Genomic DNA, 19408 nt, shown 5'->3' on the forward strand with positions numbered 1-19408 from the left:
GTAATTTGGGGATTAAGCATTTTTTTGCTTTGGTTTATACCTTGATGCTGAATGTACGGACAAATATTAATGAAATGTCCCTTCTTTCCATAACAAAAACAGACTCACTTCATATGGCCAGAGCTCTTACCAGCAGTCCCAGGAGTAGCTTCCCCCAACTGCATAGGCTCCTCATAAGGCGTAACCACAGGTGTCTCTTTACCATAAGTGTCAAAGGAAGCCGCCACCTTATTTGACAGTACGTCCTGAGGATGAGGACCATTAGATCTCCCCCTCAGGCGTCTATCCAGACGTACAGCAAGGGACATGGCTGCTTCCAATGACTCAGGTTTTTCATGAAAGGCCAACGCGTCCTGCAGCCTCTCAGATAGACCCTGACAGAACTGGCTATGGAGAGCAGGATCATTTCACTCCGCATCCATAGCCCATCTCCTAAATTCAAAGTAAAAGATCTCCGCAGAGCGTTCTCCCTGACGTAAACCACACAACTTGGTCTCAGCCTGAGAGATCCGATCCGGGTCATCATAAATAAGACCCAAGGCTCCAAAACATTTATCTACCAACTGGAGGGACGGTGATCTGGTCGGCAGAGAAAAAGCCCAAGACTGTGCATCATTCTTAAGCAAAGAAATGATCATACCCACACGTTGACACTCATCCCCAGAAGAGTATGGACGCAGCTTAAAGTACAATTTACACATTTCCCTTAACCAAATAAAATTTTCACTACCCTCAGAAAATCTGTCCAGGAGGGCAACCTTAGGTTCAGGGCAGGCCTGTTACCCACCATCGGAACCAACCACACTGAACACAGGAGGGAAGGGGAACAGTAACTGGGCCTGGAAACTAGGGAAGAAACAGGTCGCCTCCTAGACAACCCTAATCTGGGCCCTGACTACCTATCAATATGAATAGACCTTAAAGGTAGGAATATTCATAAGCAGGATACCTAGGCACTGATTTCCCTATAAGGCCCTGGAATAAGTACAGGACCAGAGACAATCCATTCCTCCCAAGATGGATGAATGGAAGTCTCTGTCCCAGGCCCAGATACAACCACAGGGAATATAACAAATACAAACAACTGCGACACTTAACTTCTGTAGAGATGGAAGAACAGGAACACCAGAGATGATCTCCCACCAGCTCAGCCAAACCCCAATGAAGCTATCAACCGCATAGTCAGAAGGGTGGATGAGATTATAAAGCGTAGAAGTGATGACCACTGAGCAACAGCTGAGAAAAGGGAAGTGGTCATTAACCCTATAAACACTGAATCAAGAGAAATCAAGGAGGCAGTTAGATTCCTCCATGCTCAGCCATTCTCCTTGATTTCCTGACATCAGTCACCTGAGGGAACGTGACAGATATGGAGCGGTGTGGAGCAGAGGCATGGATTGGAAGCCCACGGAAGCACTGCGGAACACTATTTGCGGTCCGTAGCACAGGCAGAGGGCACATACGCTCATGGGCCTTTAATCACTTGCATGCGCTAGGACACTTGAGGAAGCAGGACCTGATGTTCCCAGCATGATCACACTTGGAGGGCTGGTCCTGCTGCATCAAATGAGGAGTGAGTGTCCCACGCGTGCAAGTGGTTGAGGTTTTTTCTTTATTTTAAACCTTGAAAGTCCTTTTTTCCATAGTGTACCCATTTTTAACAGCCGTTAGATGGGGGCAATCCTTTCTAAACATATGTTAAAAACAGTCCCATTGATTTCAATAGTGTCCATTTGGCCATGAAAACGGCCAAAAAATAGGACATATCCTATTTTTTTACTGCCACTATTCACTGGACTGCAGTGGTTCTGAAAATGGCCAGGTGACATTTTTCACTGTTGTGTTGAGTCCTGTCATGATACACTTACTGCAGGTAAACAAATTGCAATTAAGGATAACTTACAGTATCTCTAGAATGATGTCTAAGGGACGTAAGCACTGCCTTAAAGAGGACCTTTCACCGATTATTACACTATGAACTAACTATACAGACATGTAGAGCGGCGCCGGGGATCTCACTGCACTTACTATTATCCCTGGGCGCCGCTCCGTTCTCCCATTATGCCCTCCGGTATCTCCGCTCACTAAGTTATAGTAGGCGGAGATTCTAGTCACTAAGTTATGGTAGGCGGAGTCTGCCCTTGTTCTGCTCTAGCGTTGGCCAATCGCAGCACAGAGCTCACAGCCTGGGAGGTTATTTTCTCCCAGGCTGTGAGCTCTGCAATGCGATTGGCCAGCGCTACAGAAGAACAAGGGCAGACTCCGCCTACCATAACTTAGTGAACGGAGATACCGGTGGACATAGCAGGAGAACGGAGCGGCGCCCAGGGATAATAGTAAGTGCAGTGAGATCCCCGGGCGCCGCTCTCCATGTCTGTATAGTTAGTTCATAGTGTAATAATTGGTGAAAGGTCCTCTTTAAAGAAGTTTTCCAGGAGTAGAATATTGATGACCTATCTTCAGGATAGGTCATCAATGTCTCATTGTAGGCTCCCATCCCCCACTGATAAGCTGTTTAAAAAGGCCACATTCTAGTGAGCGCTGCGGTTCTTCCTTGGCCAGTGATTTCAATTTCAACAGCCACATGGGCTACGTGCACCTCAATTCCATTCAGTTGAATGCTATATAGTGTACTGTGCTGTGCTTGGTGTGCTGTAAGAGGGCTGCAGCGCTCACCAGAGTGCTATAACCTCTTCATACAGCTGAATGGTGGCAATGCTAGGTGTTGGACCGCCTTATGATCTTATATTGGTGACCTAACCTGAGAATAGGTCATTAAGATTCTACTCCTGGAAAACCTCTTTAATGTCCTAATGGTCAGTCTGCACTTGAAAGTATGGAATTCGGTAGAGACATTGGAAATAACTTTTGTGGAGCTCCTGATAGGTGAGTGTATGAAACCGTGAGTTGAGTTCTGTTTTTCTTGGTGACAAAAAAATTTCTGTTACAGTTTTTATAAATTATTATCATGTTTTTTAGTAGTCATTTTTTTTTACTACAGCTAATGACAACATTTTGCTCTGCACATTGGTGGTACCAATATTGACTTTTTTAGAAATGATTCCTCATTGGCAATTTCACAGACTATATGTTTCTCTTACCTGTTAAAATGTTCTTATCGCTTGGCAAGTAGTCCCACAGCTACATACTGTATGTAATGAACAATTCCATAGTTATATAATGACCATAGTTCAGGAGCTTGGGATCAAGTTGATTTTTGCTTATAGGGTCAGCCTCTTAATATATTGGTTTGTCAGTATAATCGAACAACCCTCATCGACTTACCTCATTTATTGGTGACCATTGTTTCAATCATAAATGGGGCTTTTGAGCCAGTTATACAAAATAACATTCAGTATTCTGTCATTGCAATGCTGACACAAGCTATTGTGATGCGGTTGCAGTGTCACACTACTACGGTTGTGGTACACTGCAAAACCATTGAAAATGTGCTTTTATGTGATGTGTGCATTTCATGTATTTTTGGGTGCATAAGGAGATTTAAGTTTTATGGTGCCTTGACATACATTAGAAAACCGCCTGGCCAACTGTAAGTAGAATACCACATCCCACTAAGGACATTGTGGAAGACAGCAACCTGAGAAAAAGGTGCAGAACTTAATCATCAGACAAGTAGAGAAGAAGCATCACTAGAATAAATTAATGCACAGCCCAGAGCTGGAGATAGCAGGAAAAGATGAATGTCACATGTGTGTCCAAAATAAACTTTTACACGAATAGGTGCACCTATTCATGTAAAAGTTTATTTGATATAGTCAATTACATCCACACATTTTGTTATCTGGTGTAGGATGTTTTTGTGGCACTTATGGTCAGCTTCGGGCATCCTCTATTGCATGCATTTTTTGCTGGGGATCACCATGTGCAGGATTTGCTCCCCTGGGTATAGATGCATAACTGCATACGGGGTTGAGCATCTCCTGCTTTTTGAGACCACGTTATTTTGTCATGTAGTTTGCACATATGTTTCCACCACAAAATTATTCACTAGGTGGGCAAGGCTATCAGATGAATAAACTAGGAGTAGCTACCACTGCTATAGATCTAAATTATTTCAACCAAAAATTGAATACATTTGAATTGATAAATTACTTAAGTACTTAACTGTTCCTTGCATTTATTAGTACTTTTTGAAATAACCCCTTTAATTAAAGGGGGAGTTTACTTTTAGCAAAAAAGTTATTCTTTGTATAATGAAAATTTTTCCAACAGTTTTCAAAATTTTCTAAAAGTATACTTTGTGTATAAATTCCTCATAATAACCTGCCCATGTGCTGAACACAGAGGTGCACTGCTCATTGCTGTAACAAACCTACCTGATTATGCTCACATGATGTCCATCTCTGCCCACCAACACCCTCCAGACTTCTTTGTTACACTGGCAGTACGGCTGGGCAACCAGTGCTCAAAGTTCTCGGCCAGTCACAATGCTCAGTCAATCCAGAGGTCAGGCTAATCGGCCAGTCAGTAGGCTGAATCAGTGGAAATGTTAGTGCAGCCAATCTGAGAGCTTGGCTCTCTTTGCTATGCTGTTCAGCCAGTCTCAGTTATTCACTGTTTATTTTGATGTGCATGATTGTTGGTTTCACTTCTAATTATCTGACCCAGTGTGTCTTCTCTGGCTTAAGCCCTACTGTTCTGACCTGGATTTGATCATGGACTGTTTGACTTTCCATATGCCTACCATTCTGACACTTGTAGTTCTTCTTGGTTATTAGACCTGACCTTGGTTGTCTTTGGGTATAACCCAAATTATCTAGGGTTGACTCCTGGCATGTCTGATTCCATTTCTAAATAGTTTGCTCCACCAGTCAGGGGTTACTCTACAGACTTAGCAAGTGAACTCCCAACAGTGGAGACCACATTTCTGTACAGAGGTAAAAGTGTGATGAACTGGGACTTCTAAAGATGCTGCTAAGCCAAGAGGCCTATGCAAAGCCTATTTAATAGCAGAATGATCTTGTGCTGGAAATAAAATACTTATTTAGGCAACTCTATAATGTAGTCATTTGAAAGCTTTTTGTTTAGAGTAATAAAGGGGTTTTCCAGGAATACGATTTTGATGACCTATGCTTAGGATAGTTCATCAATATCAGATCGGTGGGGTTCTGACTCCCTGCACCCTTGCAGATTAATTTGAAAGGGCTACAAAGCTCATACAAGTGCTGTGGCCTACTCACAGGATGCCAAGCACAGTGCTGAAAATTGTATAGTGGCTGTGCTTGGTATTGTAGCCCAGGCTAATTATCTTAAGGGCTATTTACACCTTTGTGGGCATATATATTTTTTTAATTAGTGCATTGTACTAATTATGAGCTAAAAATCATATTTTAAAAATATTAATTATTAAAAATATGGAGCCCTTTTTTGTGCAGAGCTGAGATGCTCTACTAGCAGGATCTGAATTTTCTCTGCTCCATCAAACAGCTAGCTGACGGGCTCCTTATCTCTGCTCTCTGACCTTATAAACACTCATCAAAGCTCAATCCTTATCTTACTGAAAAGAATGTGGCTTAAATAAGTCTTTATGACTAGGGTTGAGCGAACCTGAACTGCAAATTTCGGGTTCGTACCAAACTTTGCGAGTTTGGGTACCCGGACCCGGACTTTTTCACAGAAGTTCGGGTTCGGTGTTCGGGTGATTTTATTATTTTCCATTATAACATGATTATAATGGAAAATAATAGCATTCTTAAGACAGAATGCTAAATAAAATGGCCATTGAGGGGTTAAAAATAATAAAAAAAAACTCATCTCATCCACTTGATCACGCAGCCGTTATCCTCTTCTTTCTTCTTTCTGCAGGACCTGCAAAAGGACCTGCGATGACATCACAGCGCTCACCAGGTGACATCATCGCAGGTCCTGCAAAAAGAAGAAAGAAGAGGATACCGGCTGTGCGATCAAGTGGATGAGGTCTACCGAGCACCCGAGCATAATAGAAGTCAATGGGAGAACCCCAGGCACCCACTGCTCGGAAGAGAAGAGGGTGTCTGGTTCACAAAAAAAGGTTAGAAATTGATGGAAACCCCATCAAAATGGTTTGGAAACAGCATTAAGAGGATGGCTGGATGCGTCTTGGACTCCTATTATCTATGACATACAATAGACAACCACACAAAGGCTATATGCCAAAAGCCAGGTATGTGGAAGCCAACAATCTATCCATGAGACAGATAACAGTCAGCATACCTTACAATGGCAGCCTTGTGCACTATGAGACATTCCAACCCAGCTCTCATCTAACTGAGAGCCAGTAAGACTCAAAGTTGCTTCACATCTGTTGGATGGCTTGGGTGAAATGAATCCAATTGATGGCTCTGTTCATGAGTAGTGTAGATCGCAAATTTTCCATGAAAATGGTTTTTCAGCTGAAAAACAAGGCAGAATTTGCTCATTTGCATGTCTTTCCCATATGCCCATGTCTATGCAAATGAGTTTTTACATGACAAAATTGTATAGAAAGGTTATTGAATATTATGTTAGGACAATCAGAAAACTTTTTGCCACCCTAATGATATTGATCTAAGTGCGCAGGTCCACCCAAGCCATCCAACAGATGTGAAGCAACTTTGAGGCTTACTGGCTCTCAGTCAGATGAGAGCTGGTTTGGAATGTCTCATAGTGCACAAAGCTGCCATTGTAAGGATTGTTGGCTTCCACATACCTGGCTTTTAGCATATAGCCTTTGTGTGTTTGTCTATTGTATGTCATAGATAATAGGAGTCCAAGACGCTTCCAGCCATCCTCTTAATGCTGTTTCCAAACCATTTTGATGGGGTTTCCATCAATTTCTAACCTTTTTTTGTGAACCAGACACCCTCTCTTCTTCACAGCAGGGGGTGTCTGGTATGATGCTCCGGTCTCCCATTGACTTTCATTGTATTAAATTGTACTCGAGCACCCGCAGTATTCGGCCGAGCACTGCAATGTGCCGAGCATAGCGATGCTCGAGCCGAACAGCAGTTCGGCCGAGCATGCTCGCTCAACACTTTTTTAACCCCTCAATGGCCATTTTATTTAGCATTCTGTCTTAAGAATGCTATTATTTTCAATTATAACCATGTTATAACAGAAAATAATAAAGTGAAGTTCGGGTCCCCATTGACTTTAATGGGGTCCGGGTCGGGGTCAAGTTCGGGTCCTGAACCCGAACTTTGACCTGAAGTTCGGCCGAACCCGGCGAACCCAAACTTCCATGGTTTCGCTCATCCCTATTTATGACCTCTTAGTAATTTAAAGGATAACTGTCATATTTTCATAAAAAATGCATATGTTACTGCTGCAGCAGCATTGTGCATAAAGCAATCTTTAGTTTCTTCACTTACCACTGTTTTCCTTGAGTTTTCCCCTTAGTTATGGCTGTTTTGAATCCTACATTATGAGGATCTTCTCAAGATGGCTCCTCTGCTAGTTCTCTGAGGCCAAAACTGCATTCCCTCAGGTCACACATACAAAGATGCTGTAGCCAGCAGCTTCCTGCCAGCCAATCAGATTGGATTACTGAGAGACATGCCTCCTCACTCTGAAGCCTAATGCAGGCATGCAGTGGGAAGGACCGCGCCTCTGTCTTCCTAGCCGGAGACAGATGAGCCATAGCAATGGTCTTTTAAGTGAGCAGTGGAAAGGAACAGGAGACATTAATGAAAGCTGTTATTATAAGGTACAGTGGGATGCGAAAGTTTGGGCAATCTTGTTAATCGTCATGATTTTCCTGTATAAATCGTTGGTTGTTACGATAAAAAATGTCAGTTAAATATATCATATAGGAGATACACAGTGATATTTGAGAAGTGAAATGAAGTTTATTGGATTCACAGAAAGTGTGCTATAATTGTTTAAACAAAATTAGGCAGGTGCATAAATTTGGGCACTGTTGTCATTTTATTGATTCCAAAACCTTTAGAACTAATTATTGGAACTCAAATTGGCTTGGTAAGTTCAGTGACCCCTGACCTACATACACAGGTGAATCCAATTATAAGAGTATTTAAGGGGGTCAATTGTAAGTTTCCCTCCTCTTTTAATTTTCTCTGAAGAGTAGCAACATGGGGATCTCAAAACAACTCTCAAATGACCTGAAGACAAAGATTGTTCACCATCATGGTTTAGGGGAAGGATACAGAAAGCTGTCTCAGAGAGTTAGGAGCATATTGAGGAAATGGAAGACCACAGGCTCAGTTCAAGTTAAGGCTCGAAGTGGCAGACCAAGAAAAATCTCGGATAGACAGAAGCGATGAACAGTCAGAGTCAACCGACAGACCAGCACCAAAGACCTACAACATCATCTTGCTGCAGATGGAGTCACTGTGCATCGTTCAACCATTCGGCGCACTTTACAAGGAGATGCTGTATGCGAGAGTGACGCAGAGGAAGCCTTTTCTCCGCCCACAGCACAAAAAGTGCCGCTTGAGGTGGGCTAAAGCACATTTAGACAAGCCAGCTTCATTTTGGAATAAGATGCTGTGGACTGATGAAACTAAAATTGAGTTATTTGGCCATAACAAGCGGCGTTATGCATGGAGGAAAAAGAACACAGCATTCCAAGAAAAACACCTGCTACCTACAGTAAAATATGGTGGTGGTTCCATCATGCTGTGGGGCTGTGTGGCCAGTGCAGGGACTGGGAATCTTGTCAAAGTTGAGGGACACATGGATTCCACTCAGTATCAGCAGATTCTGGAGACCAATGTCCAGGAATCAGTGACAAAGCTGAAGCTGCACCGGGGCTGGATCTTTCAACAAGACAACGACCCTAAACACTGCTCAAAAAGGCATTTATGCAGAGGAACAAGTACAACGTTCTGGAATGGCCATCTCAGTCCCCAGACCTGAATATAATTGAAAATCTGTGGTGTGACTTAAAGAGAGCTGTCCATGCTCGGAAGCCATCAAACCTGAATGAACTAAAGATGTTTTGTAAAGAGGAATGGTCCAAAATACCTTCAACCAGAATCCAGACTCTCATTGGAACCTACAGGAAGCGTTTAGAGGCTGTAATTTCTGCAAAAGGAGGATCTACTAAATATTGATTTCATTTCTTTTTTGTGGTGCCCAAATTTATGCACCTGCCTAATTTTGTTTAAACAATTATAGCACACTTTCTGTAAATCCAATAAACTTAATTTCACTTCTCAAATATCACTGTGTGTGTCCCCTATATGATATATTTAACTGACATTTTTTATCGTAACAACGATTTATACAGGAAAATCATGACGATTAACAAGGTTGCCCAAACTTTCACACCCCACTGTAATTATAGATCTTTTGGCAATCATTGACAGACTAACTCAGGTATATATGCCTAGCTCTAATAAACTAGCAAATAAAAAAAATTATATGACAGTTATCCTTTAAAGATAACGGTTTTTAGATGACTGGCACAAATTGAAAGTGAAAGTATGATTCACACAGCTAGAAAAACAGTTAACCCTTTATGACAGAACGGCTCAATATTTTCAATAAAGACAAATTGAAAAAATTATTTTTAGCCCCAAATGAGTAAAATGCAATCATAAATAAAAATTCCCCCAAAGTCTTTAAATGTGACTAAGCTGCACGTAGGCTACATGACCAATGAGCATGACTCATTGGCCCAGGAAAAAGCCCCAGTGCTTAAATGCTGCCTAGTTTTCAAACAGATTATTGGTGGGGGTGCTAGTAGTCAGACCCCCACTGATCTGATATTAATGATAAATCCTGAGAACAGATCATCAATATTGTATTCCTACTAAAGCCCCTTTAAATTGTATGTTCCCCCCTAAAACTGCAAATAGCTTTTATATAGAAATAATATATAAAAATTAAGTAACTTGGCAAATACAGTTAATTGCTTGTACTACTGATCCTGAGTCACATTTTGTAATATAGGCAAGAGCAAAATTCTAAATCCTTATGATTGCTACTGGAAACTGTCGACAAATGATTATCATACATAACCCTAACAGTTTATCGGAGCTCCTATAATGGCATGAGACAGCTTTTCCTATTGCCTGGGGTAGAGAACCCATTTACAGTAAAGAAAACTCTTTGCGTAAGTTCAGTCGGCAAGGAATTTTAAGAGATTTCAGTTCTGAAGCTTGGATAATTGTAAGTGCATCTCTGTGCTATAATACAGACTGTAACTCAGGATCAGAACACAATAAACATTTTCTGTAGATTAACTTTATAGTTAATGGGGAAGGTTTACTATTGAAAATGTAAAAAATTTTGCCACATTTTGTGGTGTGCTTTGCATCACATTTAGCAACTGTTTCTGTTGCACAGACAAATCTTTGGTGCATGGATAGAATTGTAGCGTAAATCTGGCTCCGAATTTATGATACTCCAAATTTATAGAATGGTAAATTTGTCTAATATTTAGACTGTAATTAATATTCTTAGACAGTTTAAAGTGTGATACTATTAGTAAATCTGCCCCAATGTGTTCTTATTTCCATATCTGTGTTCATTAATATAATTTGTGTACTAAAATAATACTGAATCCCCTACTTACTAAAATGATATTGAATCCCCCTACTTTACCTATTACTGAAGATCTGAAAAATTGTAAATGTCTAGATGCATTGTGTGTGGAATGCACAATCCCATGCTGTAGGATGCTGTAGGGCTTCTACCATCTTGGGGACCTTCAAGTCATCCATCACCCACTGTCTCTCTTCTTCTGAAATCTACAGTATCTATTAAATTTAAAGGGGATGTTTTTGAGTGCCTGCTCCTTCTCCTCCAGGCCTGCGATGCTCCTCTGGGCTCTCTTGATGTCAACATCTGATTTGACATCGCCGCAGCCAATCACTGACCTTGTTGACATTAAGGGAGCCTGCAGGAGCAGGGAGCCAGCGCCAAGAATTGGTTAAGTAATCTTTCCTTTACAGGTCTGGCTAAGTGTGTATGTGTGTTGGGAGGACTTTCACAAACCCTTTAATGACCCTTTAAGTATGTTTTTATGACCAAGAGACTTTCATTGAGGAAGAAATGCTTGTATTAGAATATAAGGGCCCCCATAACTTAAAATATGGGAAAGATCCTTTCAAAAGTTTCCTATGAGGCACAGGATATTTTAGTTATGCTCCTGGTGGTTGCTATTTATGTGTATAGTGTATACACTACTCACCTCTCGGGCCCACACCTTTCAGAAAAACTGGGATACCTTGATGGTTTTTCATCAATTCTATCCATCTGAAAAAAGGTGAAAATGCATGTGTGTGGCTCTTTGTTTTGAAGCCTAAGAGAGTTACTGACTTTACTATTACTATAACTCCCACAGACTTCAGTATCGAGAGCCATATACATGCAACCTAAATGCGGTTGGAGTAGGGAATTAAGTGCTCGCTGGATTGACTAAAATTTTTCCCAAAGGCCTCCACCAACCTAAATTCAGCTTTGCATGAAGTACAAACTCAAAACTGGTCTATAACTCTAGAATTATCATTAAAGGGGTTGTCCAAGTTACTAAAGCTGGCAAAAGCCAGAGACAATGTTAAAATAGCAAAACAAGTTATATTCACTGGTTAATAAACCTCTCAGCTCTAGTTCTGCTGCTTGGATCCTTTGGCTGCATAGATGACATACTCATATTCCACACATGACCACTGCAGCCAATCACTAGTATCAGTGGTATATGGCATGAGACTGCTGAGGCCAGTGATTGGTGCAATGGTCACATGTAGTATACAGACACGTCTCTCTGCTGCAGCCATGAAAACAAAGCCTGGCCTGAGCAGTAGCGATGGGTTGCAAGGGTTTGGACCACAGAGGATAACTTATTCTGTTATTTTAACACCTTATCTGCTTTTTGCCAGTTTTTATTAACCACCCATGTTCTACTTACTGCTGATATTGTATGCTGATCCTCAGTGCTACTTTTGTATGGACACATTCATACCATTTACACAGAAGTAATTTTGTCTCAAATAAAGGAATCACGTCCATTTTATATTAATTCAAAGAAAAAAAAAGAAAACAAAGAGGAGATACGCAAGAAGCAAGGAGATGCTGATGAGAGATACCACCTCCCCATCACATCTTAAAAACAAACCAAACAATGCTTCTGTTGTTTGACCAAACGTAATCTCGCTTAGCACTTTTGACATCAGAGTTAAAACAAATACAGCTTCTGTGGAGAAAAATATCCAGGTATCAAAGAGGAAAAACAGAATGAAACGCCTGAAGTGAATTAATGTGGAGTCCACTCTCGGGGTAAAAACCGAGCATGGTTCCACATCTTTGTTTTTAAGAAAGTGTAATAAAAATACAAAGTACAAGTGAAACACTCAACATCTCCAATGCTGATTTGTTGTGTCCTGCACTCCACCAAGTCTTGTTGTGAAGTCACTGAGCAAGTAAGACCTTCTCTGTGCAAGACAGATCTTTTTTGTTCACTTCAATGCCCTTATCACGTGGTCAAGTTCAGTTCCAATAGTAGCAAGGCCCTTGAGTCAGATGGCTGGATCGCTCCTCATAATTTTGAGGAATTAAGTAAAAAGGATATGTTTCCACTACAAAATGGTAACATACTCTTTAAAAGAGGTTTAGAGGATAACATATGTTTGCTTCATACACCAAAACAAGAACTCAAAAATATAAAAAGCAACAAATATTTCAGAAGAACTTTTTGAAAGAGGCTATTTGCTGGATATTACTACTTCTTCCAGCCCTTCCAGGTGTGGGAAAGACTAAGGGACTAAAGCAAAAAAAAAAAAGAATGAATTTGTAGATGAATAAAGCAGTGTCAAGTGCATAATTCTATCTCCACATCATCTGTCAACATAAGAGCAGTTAGACCCAAAAGCAGTCCATTTGTAACTCCTGACATTGGTGACATTCCCATGATTGCTGGCAAATTGTGTATTTTTCTGCTTTATTTTTTTAATATTATGACAGCATTAATGTGAACATTCAAATAATACCACTGAACAGTGCATGGTTGGTAGGTGGGACTTCATACCTTCAAAGAATCCAGCTGGTAAGTCATAAATCAAGTTTATTCTGATGACAAACTGCAGGACATGTATCCATATCTTCATCTGCTTGGGTCTGTTTGTATAGATATGCCTTTATATGCGGTCATGTAAGCTGTGGACTTGGATGCTCTTGAGTTGCTGTGCGCTTTTGGCTAGTTGACTGGTGCCCTCAAATGTTGATAGTCATGGCTTAGGATTGAGATCAAGCAAAGACATCTGATATCTACTGGTAGCATCCCTCCATTGGCAAATTATGCACCACCTTATGTATTTTTCTTAAATGATCCAATAATCTTGGACAGCATAATGTCACAATTCCATCTGTGATGCTGTGAATGATTTCACCATTTCTTTACTATTCCGTTGATTTTATATGTACAACTGCTGCATCTTATTGTGAATCTTTACTTTCTCTTGCTCTTGGATCTTGGTTCTAGCCGAAGAAGACCCATTTTAATACAGAAGGACTGCTCATATGAAAGACATTCCAGTGTGGTATCTCCTAATATTTCAGGGAATGCCAGGAGAATGTGTGCCCAAATTTATTCAGAAAGCTAACACAGGAAAAGGCAAGGAAAAAGGAACAAAAATGGAAAAAAATATTCCTCTAAAACAATTGAATATACTAAGAGTTGATGAGTTGAACCGTTGTGGGGTTAGAGTCTATTGATCACATTCAAATGCCCAACCCACAGGGTAGGTTCTCTTCTCTTCCCCAATCAGCTCTTTATTGCAGTTACTGTCTTGTAGATTTGCCACATGTGGCAAAAAGAACAAAGAAAACAAAATAACAAAAAATAGATCTTTGAGTGACTGCGAAAAGTCCATAAAATGTTTCCTTTGTGTTTTTGGCACTGGAAGGGGGGGAAGTTCATCACTGCTTCACTAGGCAGTGTGAAGTCTGCTGGTATTATAATCCAGTTGCTCCTAGGGCCATACCTGCGCTGTGGCTCATACATGGAATCGTCTGCATGGATTTTGGGAAGTCATGACTGACCACTCTTCCATTTTCTCCACTACCTCCTGCTGTTGAAGGTCTTGGTAAGGTTGCCATTCGGACCGTCTCTGTTACTGTTTGCTGTGGAATTAAACAGAAACCCTTTGAGGAGGATAGGGGGTTAAACCCCTGTCCTTTCTGCGATATAACATGTCAACATAAACCATAGAGACATTTTTGCTAGATATCTTTGATGATATGTCTTTTAACATTAAACTGGAACCTAGAGAGCAAGTCCATCCAATTTTTTTTTGGTATCACACACTTTCTATTGATTTCTGAAGATGGAACATTGACCCAGGGATGTCAGTTTTTTTTTTCTTCTTCTGGATCAAGGTAGGATTATACATTAAACTTAAAGGGGTATTCTGGTTAGGTTAAGTTATCCTCTATTGACAAGATACCTATCCACTATTAGATCAGTGGAGGTCCAACCACTGGGGCACCCTCCAATACTGCCATTGCGTTTTTACGTTATAAATTCTGTCTTTAGAAAAATGTTTTTTATACACCTTTTACCGTAGGGGATAATTTACATGATATTTATGTAGTCTGGGTCATTTGAGATGCGCAATACCAAACATATGGGGAATATTTTTTTTGGACTATTTTTTTTCATTGAAAAGCGTATTTTTAATTGAAAAAAAGCAGAATTTTTTTATGGGATTTTTTTATTGAATAAATGAGTTTTTTTTTTACTTTTTTTTTTTACCACTTAATAGTCCCACAAGGGGACTACAACAGACAGAAATTACTGAAGGCTGGTCTGGGGCCTACATCAGACCCCTTCCAGCCTTCACACACATCGGCACCCCGCGATCGCATTTGGGGGTGCTGATGGGAGACAGAGGGAGTCCGCTCCCTCTGTCAGCACTTTACATGCGGCGGGCGCCATTGCCCACGACATGTAAAGTGTTAAACAGCCTGGATCGGCACCCCTGCTGGTCTGGGCTGTTAGAGCAGGGCCGCGGCTCTCATGTGAGAGCAGGGTCCCCGCTCCCTGCTGCACGGGGGACCCGTGCAGTGCTTAGACTGCCATAAAAACAAGTATGGGTGGTCACTAAGGGGTTAATGACTATTTATTTAGTTCCTTTTCCTGAAGAACCTCCTTAAAACTGATGCATTGTTTCATTAAATCAGTTAATAGTTATAATGTGTGGGGGAAGCCCACATTGTAAGTGTTTAATTTCCCTACAGCACCGCCATAGGAGAAATGAAGTATTACATGAAATCAGTGGACTGTCTTTGTAATACACAGATGTGTTGGGTCCTGAGAGTCTCTCTTTGAAACTGCTCTCTGCCATCGCTAATTGATCAGAATATTACAGACTTGCATTGTAATGACTAATATTATTTATATACTATATATATATATATATATAGTGATCAAGGATAAAAGGATAGTAGGGCACACCACCACTTAGTTCCACAAGGAGCGTTAATAGAACAATATATTTATTTGAATCTCGTTATATACAGTACTTATTTAAAACATACTAAATCATATAGCTAAAATTAATACTTTATAAAATTCATAAAAGGCATAAAAGACATAAATACAGTAATATGAATTAATGGTTCCCTGTATTTTGGCCAAGGCTTCAGGGTCTGTATAAATGAGAGATATTGTCTCTCCGATGGGTTAATTAACCCAGCTAATGTCCCGATCAGTAATCTTTAAATAGTAAGGAACAGTCTGATATTTAGATATAGTCTTTAATATAATCACTTGTATTCACGGATTGATCGTCACTTTATATGTGCAATATAATGCCGCTGAATATTGCTGCCTGTTTGTAAAGCAAACCGGAGCCGTTTTACTCACTGTTTTAGATGGAGTAGTGCCGGTTTTTATTGCATCACTCGTGGAGTCCCACGTGTAATGGAGTTGTTGCAGGCTGCGATGTAGTTGCCTTCCTGCAGAAGTGGTAGCTGCAAATACAGTGATGGAGTTTAAGCATGCATGGGATAGGCATAAGGCCATCCTTCATATAAGATAGGGCCAGGGGCTATCCATAGTACTCAGTATATTGGGCAGACTAGATGGGCCAAATGGTTCTTATCTGCCGACACATTCTATGTTTCTATGTTTCTATGTAATTTCCAAGTAGCTTGTGGAAGTCTTCTGTGCGGGATTTGGGATCCTCGGTGGTCGTCTGCAGCTGTGCTGTACTGGTGGTTACCTGATAGTACTCCTGCGCTAATGGTTTGTTTCACGCAAGGTTAGGTCTCACCAGGAAAGATCTCACCAGGAAATTACAGGTATCCAGCTTTTCTAAGAAACGAAAATATTCACCGATCCCTCTCCTCTTGCTTGACTTTTAAGCACTTTTAATCCTCCGATCCCGTACTTTGCAAGAGGAGAGGGATCGGTGAATATTTTCGTTTCTTAAAAAAGCTGGATACCTGTAATTTCCTGGTGAGATCTTTCCTGGTGAGACCTAACCTTGCGTGAAACAAACCATTAGCGTAGGAGTATTATCAGGTAACCACCAGTACAGCACAGCTGCAGACGACCACCGAGGATCCCAAATCCCGCACAGAAGACTTCCACAAGCTACTTGGAAATTACATAGAAACATAGAATGTGTCGGCAGATAAGAACCATTTGGCCCATCTAGTCTGCCCAATATACTAAATACTATGGATAGCCCCTGGCCCTATCTTATATGAAGGATGGCCTTATGCCTATCCCATGCATGCTTAAACTCCTTCACTGTATTTGCAGCTACCAAATAAATAAATAATAATAATAAATATATTGTTCTATTAACGCTCCTTGTGGAACTAAGTGGTGGTGTGCCCTACTATCCTTTTATCCTTGATCTCAATAATTTTTAGAGGATTGGGTGAATCCTCTTTGTAGGTGCACCCATACCGTTCTTGATTAGTAGGTGAGCCCTCTCTAATATCTATTTTCTATATATATATATAGTGACCATTTCTCTAATTCCATCATGTCTTGACAAACTATCACATGGATGCAAAGCAGCCATAGCAAGGAATACATTTTTATCTAGAAAAAACTGTTATTGCTGGTCAATAAAAAGAAACAAATTGATTTACTTACGTGTCATTAAACTTAAAGGGCTTCTGTCAGCCCACTAAACCGTTTTTTTTTTTTTTTGTTTACTAATAATCCCTATACTGCGAGCGGAATCGTTCTCTGCTGGCTCTGCCTGTTAGCATTCAAAATCTGGCGCCTGCGCCGCGGCCGTACGCATCTTCAATCTGCGCAGGCGCACTGAGAGGCGGCCGCTCTCTCCTCAATGCGCCTGCGCCGGGTGTAGATGTGACGTCATTGGCGCAGGCGCATTGAGGATGGAGCGGCCGAGCGAGTGGCCGTCTCTCAGTGCGCCTGCGCAGATTGAAGATAGGTACGGCCGCGGCGCAGGCGCGAGATTTTGAATGCTAACAGGCAGGGCCAGCAGAGAACGATTCCGTTCCCTGGCCCTGTCAATCACAATGCGGAGGGGGCGTCTTTAGGATCGGAGGATGCGGCTGCTACCAGCAAGTAGCCGCCCTACTTGCTGGTAGCAAGGTAATTTGCATATTTTAAAAATCGCTTTTTATCAAATTCTACTGAACGAAAATGATTATTTAACTTATGTATGCAGAGCTCGCAGTGTAGGGATTATTATTAAACTAAAAAAAATTAAAAACGGTTTAGTGGGCTGACAGAAGCCCTTTAAATTCTGTACTGATGTCACATGTTAGTATTTCTACAATATCTACATTCTAAACACTATGTGCTCCTACTGTTTAGAAGGCTTTCTTAATATTAAAATGATGACAAAGGTTAATTGCTGAGATCTCAGGAGATCAAATGTGATTTGTTGTGTTTAAGTGAAATGTATTTGGTTCACACAATAAAAGAGGTATTCCCATGTAGACACAAAGTATACCATAAAAGTTTGATAAGTGCAGCTCCACCTTTCCACCTGCACGGCCACCTTTCCTCTAAAAAGATGGGGTTTGGAGGACCCCCTTTCCCCACACTTTCCCAAATGTGGGATGCAAACGTATTGGACATTTATGGCATATATTGTGAATATGATATAAATGTCCAGATAGGAATAACTCTTTAAACGAGATTTGTCACCATAACCTTGGACTATTATCTGCAGCACAACAGGAGTAGTAATGTAGATATGGAGTCCAGATCACCTTTTTTTTTTCCTTTTAACCTCTGTTCCCTCATTGTCAGCGCTCAAAACTGTACTGAAATGCAAAGTCCATTATGCACACAGCAGTACTGGCAATGTATTTCAGCACCGCTTTGAGCAGCGATGGGATGGAAGGCCAGTTGGATAATAAAAATATCTGGACTCCATATGTTCAGTAATAGTTATGTAGTACTGCTGATTAGTCCAAGATCCTGGTGATAGATTCCCTTTCAGTATTACACAAGTTCCTTTCAAATCAAATGGTTGTCTGTGCAATGCAGGACAGGATAGGTCCTCCAAAGTAAGGGATGTTTTATGCAACTGCTCTCCAGTCTGCTTAATAGCTGAGGATCCTGACTAACTGCCCCCTTTATTAACTCAGAATGCCACTAATATACAGCATATGAAAATTAGTTTTCTAAACTAGACAAACCCTTTAACTAAACTAACTAGTGTGCATAGAACATACATTAATTTAATTGCCATTGTTTAATTTTGCCTTATTAGCATACACACCCAATTTTTGCTTATTGCTTATTAGCAATCTCAGTGTTCTTCATTGTAACAGCCTACTATGTGTAATAGTGTCTAGTTCTAGAACACCATTAGAGGGTTTCTCCAGAATATTAAAGGGGTATTTCAACCACTGACATGTATGGCTTATTCATAGAATACGTTATTCATGAGAGAATGGAAGTCTCCAAATTGCTGATGGTGACCAAAAATGGGAGAATAAGGAGGGATATGGGTACACCAAAAATATCAATGATTGGAATTCCCTTTTAAACCTGAGTTAATAACTGTATTTGAAGTATTTCATTACTATAGGTGCAAAAGTGTCTAGCTGTGGTACATGAATAAAAAGAAACAACACAAATTGCATTTCTGACCATAGGTTGATAATATAGTGGTGACCATTGTAGAAAATCTGGAGTCAATCATACAGTTAAAACACAGTGCATTATAAAAAGAAAGCAAGATTGTAATAGAGGGGATGATGACATAAGATGCGAGGCCACCTTCATCTTTTTGGATTCACTTCTTGACTTGTAACAGAACTCGATTAGGGCAACCAACATAGCCAGTCCCAGGCCACCGATCAGGATATAGAAGACTCCAGCGACATTGCTGAGGCTTAGTGCACTTGTTTTATCCTAGAACCAGTGACAGAAGATAGGAAAAGGGAAAGAGGAAGGGGAAGAATGTGTTATTAGTGCACCAAATATGTTGAAGACGTCCTCAAGCTTCCTGAGCAACCT

At 40.7% G+C, this 19408-nt stretch overlaps 1 protein-coding gene across 5 annotated transcripts in view; it reads right to left on the minus strand.

Annotated features, from left to right (window-relative positions):
• Positions 1–13757: 13757 nt before the first annotated feature.
• The window catches only part of GRIA1 (glutamate ionotropic receptor AMPA type subunit 1), a 277144-nt gene continuing 271493 nt past the window's right edge, over positions 13758–19408 (minus strand). For 3 of the 5 annotated variants that reach the window (XM_040440217.1, XM_040440204.1, XM_040440211.1), the window contains 2 exons: positions 19169–19303; positions 13758–14085 (listed from right to left, as the gene is read on the minus strand). In XM_040440217.1, coding sequence (XP_040296151.1) covers positions 13897–14085; positions 19169–19303 — 324 coding nt within the window. In that variant the 3' untranslated portion in view covers positions 13758–13896. The remainder of the gene's footprint in view (positions 14086–19168; positions 19304–19408) is intronic. The other 2 variants (XM_040440232.1, XM_040440225.1) reach the window with 1 other exon arrangement.

Source organism: Bufo bufo, chromosome 1 (assembly GCF_905171765.1).
Source record: "Bufo bufo chromosome 1, aBufBuf1.1, whole genome shotgun sequence".
NCBI lineage: Eukaryota > Metazoa > Chordata > Amphibia > Anura > Bufonidae > Bufo > Bufo bufo.